Source organism: Malurus melanocephalus, unplaced genomic scaffold (genome assembly GCF_030028575.1).
Source record: "Malurus melanocephalus ecotype Western Australia unplaced genomic scaffold, MMel_1.1 scaffold_333, whole genome shotgun sequence".
NCBI lineage: Eukaryota > Metazoa > Chordata > Aves > Passeriformes > Maluridae > Malurus > Malurus melanocephalus.
In genome coordinates, this window is record NW_026623565.1 from 299,880 (window position 1) to 306,226 (window position 6,347).

A 6,347-nucleotide genomic window follows, 5' to 3' on the forward strand; every position below is an offset into this window, starting at 1 on the left:
GCCTCTTTTATCTGTGATTTATCTAAACCTACTTTCTCTAAATCTGTCAGAAAAAKCCCCACTCATACAGAGCAGGCCAGTCCCTGCCAGCTGCCCTGGCCTTCTGACAAAGCCACATTGTCTCTGCACCTTTGTATCAGATGCCACAYGCAAGAGCCATCCCAGTTTGGGGAGACTGGAACTGTACCTATGATGCAATTGCATCATCTTCTCCAAGGTGCACTGCCTCGGGTCTAGAAATATTTATTTTTAGACAATGTTACACCTGTGAAACCCAGAATRCCGAGCCCAAGTGGGATGCAGTGTAAGCAGGACTGATCTGGCATGATTTGTGCTTTATTTTTGCCCAGACCTCACGGATATCACCCTTAGTAAACAGCAGTATGCATCTTTGAAGGAAGGTTGCATAGAAAAGCACCCTATTAAACAGGCTCTGTGCATGTGAGTTTTTTAGTATGACAACATCTGCACAGACCTAAGTAAAAAAAATGAAAAATTCAGCTGCTTAATATATATAAGAAACTAATAAATATTGCATTCCTTAAATTAAAGGAAGATGAGSTTCTAACTTCTGCAGTATTACAGTGTTGTTAACTGTGCCATATAAACAGCAAAATATAAGACATTCAGAGGTTCTCATCAACATTAGCATGGATATTCATCATTTTCTAGTTTCTGTAATTAGCAGTAAGAGATCCCTGCCTGAAGGGGGGGGTTGGACTAATGATCTTCAGAGGCCCCTTGCAGCCCAAACCATGCCATAATTCTGTAAGAATCTTCAAAACAGGTCTGCAGTCTCCAGTCAGTCTGTGGGCACTGCAGGGACTTAATCCATACAGAACATTCCCACTCACAGACACATCTCTCCTTCTCATTGTAGCACCACAAGCTCTCTGGGCAAGCTGAAGGAGCCAGGCAACCCAGATGTCTGCAGTGTCAGGGTGGCTTTTTCTCCTRGACAATTAACTGAAATAGTTTGAACAGATACAGGATGAAACTGGTCACATAAAGCCTCTTTAACATCAAACTCCCCAGGTTAAATCACTCACCTTTAGAACCAAGCTTGTCAAACACTCGCCTATATATTCCCTCTCCAGCTTCAATGTAATTTTTCTATCTTTCTGCTCATACTGGCAAAGTCATGAAAGTTAATTCAGAAGTCTTCCATTTGCAATTATGCTTTAACACTATTCACTGTTTTATCTAGCTTGCCAAAGGAAACCTTCAAATCACATCAGTTTGTAGTATGATCCTACCCCCTTTTCCAGAATAATTGAGTAGCACCCTAGGGTTACCAGTGCCTTGCAGTTTCTGTCTGTGCTTTGAGACTCGAGAAACTGCTGGTGCARCAGCAGCATTGGAAGCATTCTACTTAAAAGCAGATTTACAAATTGACAGCCCTGGACTGGTTTGACAGAACAGAAAAATCCCCCTCCACCTTTGCATCCAGCAAAACAAGTAAAGAGACAGTCATAGCAAAACAGGCAACCATTCCATGTTAAAATKAGCATGGGCATGTGAGCTTTTCCAGTGGGAAGAGGAGAAAGGTTTCCTGACTCATGGAATCCTTCCCCAACACAACCCTGAAGTTAATTAAAAAAAAAAAAAAAAAGTGCAGAGGGAGAACATGCACACAACTTTGCATATTCAACTGCTTTCAAGATGTTCCAAAAAGTCTGATAGTAGTTAAATTCCATGTAAGCCGATGCTCAGAACAGGTAGTGCTTGCATTCTGCATCTCAACTGTATTTCCATATAACATGGCTGGATTTAAGAAAATATTTACCCCAACTCCATGCATGGCTGCTAGATCTTTGCCACACAGAAAAACGTATTTTATGCACCATGRTCAGAAGTAAAAAAATTAAGTTCTTTACCACAACTGAACTGCATGTTCARTTAAACCAATTAAAATATTATTAAGATATTGGGAATACAGGAATGGAGACAGCCCGGTACATAAAACAATATATATTTATTTATCACAAAAAGTTCYATTTTCAAATAGAAGTACATGTATGCTTTTTCTACTACTTTACGATACTTTGCTTTTTGAAAAAGTCAAGAACCATCAGGACTAAGAGAAAGACATACTAATCATTTGACAGAATGACTATTTTATCCTACAGCTGTAGGCCTGAGAGCAGCTYATGAACCRTAAGGCAAATTAGGAATTTCATCTCAAGTGAGTAATCTGTATTCAGTTTCATTAAGTCAAGTGGAACATTCACAAGAAAAGTGTTACATGACTAGGATATGATATATATGACCACCATGTTTCCTATGGCTTCAGCCAACATAATATGCAGGGTGGGGTTAYATTCTCAGACAGAAAAAGACAGAATACTGAAAGATTCACAGTAAGTTGCCAGAAACACTTACTGACAAAGAAATCCAACCATTATGTGTGCAATCACATGACATAGTTAAGCACAATTCCTCCTTCACAGAGAACAGGTAAGTTACCATACAATGCTCAGAATTAGGACATCTACAGATCTTAAAGCCTGCAACTTTCATTTAGAGACAAGTTGACATTATTTGGTAAACAAATGCTGAGAGCTCACAAGTGACAGCACAGCAATATTACTTGAAATCTGGTTCCATTAATGGAATAACTACAAACACTGGATACAGAAGACCATCCAAATTATACTGGCAGACAGATTTCCCACAGCTTCTCCTTTGTTGAAATTTCATCACTCTAAGTGACTGACATCAAAGATGTGCTGCTGAAACTAGTTCAGTCTTCCCTCCTGTAGTTATCACCTGGATTAGACTCCCAGAGCTTGGTCGATTCTTTCCTGTTATCCAGTCATAAAAGGTTCTGTTTTAAAATAAATGGACAAAACAAGATGAGGAAGAACAAAACAATAACAACTACTATCAGGTTTATTGACAGGAAGAACAACATAAAAACCTATTACTTTTCCTTCTTCTCCTACTGCTCTCTCTAGTGATTCCTATGTATGCTGTAAAATAGTGATGCMATCACTGGATTCAGACCCTCAGAAATGCAGAGGGCCCAGAGAAATCCAAGGGCTTCAGAGCACACAGGATTTCCGAAATATCTCAAAGGAAAAGGCCAGGAACTCAAAAGACAGAGTGGCAAGGTTTTTTTCCCCAGTTAAAAAAAAAATTCAAAAGGGGAAGGAGGGGCTACTTTAGTTGCCTTTATAGCATACATATAAAAGAAATACAGTTTTATGGCTAGGAGAGAGTTGCTAAACTCATTAGTCTGCCAACAGGCCATTATAACATTTCAGTGTTTAACTGTGACAGTGGTCTCAGCAGGAGTAAAAAAAGCCTTAAGACATTTCAAGTAAGAAAGATCCATTCTAGGTAGGAGATCAGGACACTCTTTATCAAAATGCAATACAAACTCCTTCCTCAAAACAGAATACAGRAAGTGAAATATATTTTACAGGTCCATCAACCCTTCCAATACTGCAGACATAGCAACTGCCATGTTGGAACATCTCCCTATCCAACAACAGCTTCAGGGCACAAAACTCAAGTGCCACACAAAAGGATTTCCTGTGTCCTTCCCAAGATGCAGATGTTGCCAACAGATGCTGATGTTACACAGACAGTGAGATTTTCAGTTTTCAAACTGTGGTTAAACTTTTATGAATTAGAAACAAAACAAACCAGTCTACCAAATTCTCGTATAAGAATAAAATACTTAGAACTTAAACTTAAAAAATGATTTTGCATTACTGCAACATCTGGCTAAGCAGTCTCTGGAGTACAATAAATTAAGGATCTTTTTCTGAACATTTTCAGGCCAGCCAAATTCAATTGATGGGGCCTGTAATAAAGAGCCTCATGAGACAACTGCAGAGGCATCAACTAAACAGCTGCAACTAAAACTATTTCAGTCTCTACCACCCACCTTAAAAAACTTTACAGAAAAGGAAATCGGTATCAGAACTAAACTACTCTCTRAACAATTAGCAACAGGTAAATTCAATTTTACTCTCAGCTATAAAAGACTTTTAAAATGTGTAAGAGTTCACGCTCAGCAGAAACTCTGCTACTCTCCATGAGCAGAAGRCAATACTCATGCTGCACATTCTCTAATCCTGAGGAATGAGAACAGTAAGGCAGACAATCTCAGCCTGCATTATGTAAGCTACAGGTGAAGTRTCAGCATTTTGCAACATCATACAGGACAAGTTTTTGCAGATAGCAAAAAAAAAATTCTTTACTAAGTTTTTCTAAATAAGAGCAGGAATGTTACCAGTTGAGAGAACTGAACTAGGCAGTAAAGAGTGCTTAAAAGAAAARGAATCCCACCCAAGTTTACATGCCTATGTGCAGTTTATCTTTAAGCCAGGTGTCTCCTGCTGCCAGCAATTTAATTTGTCTACAGGCTTCAGTAAATTCTCTGGCTTCCAACTGCTTAAAGCTACCTTCCTTGCTGGAATAACTCATGTAGAGAAGCTGGAGTTGATGGAGTTAGGCTCATTTTCTCCAGTTAGGAAGCCTATGCAATAAAGTCAATGGGATTTAGAAAGATACACAATAAGGAGATGATGGAGGAAAAAAATCCACCCAAATCCATGACAGTTATTTAAAAAGAATATGCACTGAGATGCAGCAGCAAGAGGGACAGTGAAGAACTGCTTAGTTATCCCATGGATACTCACTCTGCAATGAATTCTAAGGGTGTCCAGGAGCTGAAATCTGCATCAGGCATTGATTTCCTATTTGCTGGTGTATCCAAGGTAACCCTGTGATCAAAAAGATAAGCAAGCCTTTTATTTATCATGTTTCTGATGAGCACCACCTGCTTCAATTCAGAGCTGTAATGTGCGTGACCTTTACACCATGTGGAACAGATTTCCCTTGCATTCTCCATGTGTATTAAACAGAATACAGTCATTAGTTTCAATGTTGACTCAAATCKGACTCAAATCACCCCAAATCGGACCCAAAACACCCCAGATGTGAGGGGATACTGAACGACACAGCTTGGGACAGGGGGTGGCTGCAAAAAAATGGGGAATTTTAGGGATTTTAGGGGATTTTGGGGTTGGGACCCCCGAAAGTGAAACCAAAGTGGCACCRAGGCAAAAATCTGCACCCGAAACGGAGAGAAATTGCCCCAAATCTGACTCAAAATGTACCAAATCTGACACAAATCTGAGCTAAATGACCTCAAATCTCAAACCTAAAACTGACCCAAATCAGCCCAAATCGGACTCAAATCAGCCCAAATCCCAAAACTGACCCAAATCACCTCAAATCTCACAAATCCACCCCAAATCTGACCCAAACCACCCCAAATTGGACCCAAAACACCCCAATTGTGAGGGGATGCTGAATGACACCTCTTGGGACAGCAGGTGGCTGCAAAAAATGGGGAATTTGGGGATTTTATGGGATTTTGGGGGATTTTAGGGGATTTTGGGGAGGGGGGTTGGGGTTGGGACCCCCAAAAGTGAAACCAAAGTGGCACCGAGGTAAAAATCTGCACCCAAATCRGAGAGAAATTTCCCCAAATCTGACTCAAATCTGAGCTAAATTAGCTCAAATCGCACTCAAATGACCCCAAATGTGACCCAAAACTGGCCCAAATCAGCCCAAACCGGACTCAAATCACCCCAAATCCCAAAACTGACCCAAATCACCTCAAATCTCACAAATCCACCCCAAATCTGACCCAAATGGGACCCAAATCACCCCAAACCTGACCCAAAACTCTCAAATTGTACTTAAACCACCCCAAATCTGACCCAAATYACCCCAAATCAAAACCAAAACACCCCAAATGTGAGGGGATGCTGAATGACACGGCTTGGGACAGTGGGTGGCTGCAAAAAAATGGGGAATTTAAGGGTTTTAGGGGATTTGGGGGGATTTTGGGCAAGGGGTGAGACCCCGAAATTGGCACCGAGGTGGTGTCAAAATCCCTCAGGAAAAACCCGCACCCAAAATGGAGAGAAATTGCCCCAAATCTGACTCAAAACGTCCCAAATCTGACACAAATCTGACCCAAATGACCTCAAATCTGACCTAAAACTGACCCAAATCAGCCCAAATTGGACTCAAATCACCCCAACTCCCAAAACTGACCCGAATCACCTCAAATCTCACAAATCCACCCTAAATCTGACCCAAATCGGATTTAAATCACCCCAAATTGTTAATTTTGGGTCATTTCAGGTCAGTTTCGTGTTAATTTCGGGCCAGTTTTGTGTTAATTTTGGGTCAATTTTCAGGTCAATTTCCTATTAATTTCGGGTCAGTTTCTGGTAAGTTTCAGATCTGTTTCTGGTCAGTTTTCAGGGCAGTTTTGTGTTAATTTCTGGTCATTTTTTAATCAGTTTCATATTAATTTC

The 6,347-nt window shown here is 40.3% G+C and overlaps 1 protein-coding gene across 1 annotated transcript in view; it reads right to left on the reverse strand.

The window, feature by feature from the left end:
• Positions 1 to 1,956: 1,956 nt before the first annotated feature.
• The window catches only part of QDPR (quinoid dihydropteridine reductase), a 12,100-nt gene continuing 7,709 nt past the window's right edge, over positions 1,957 to 6,347 (reverse strand). The window contains exons 4-5 of the mRNA XM_057377911.1: positions 4,653 to 4,736; positions 1,957 to 2,827 (exon numbers count right to left, since the gene is read on the reverse strand). Coding sequence (XP_057233894.1) covers positions 2,719 to 2,827; positions 4,653 to 4,736 — 193 coding nt within the window. The 3' untranslated portion in view covers positions 1,957 to 2,718. The remainder of the gene's footprint in view (positions 2,828 to 4,652; positions 4,737 to 6,347) is intronic.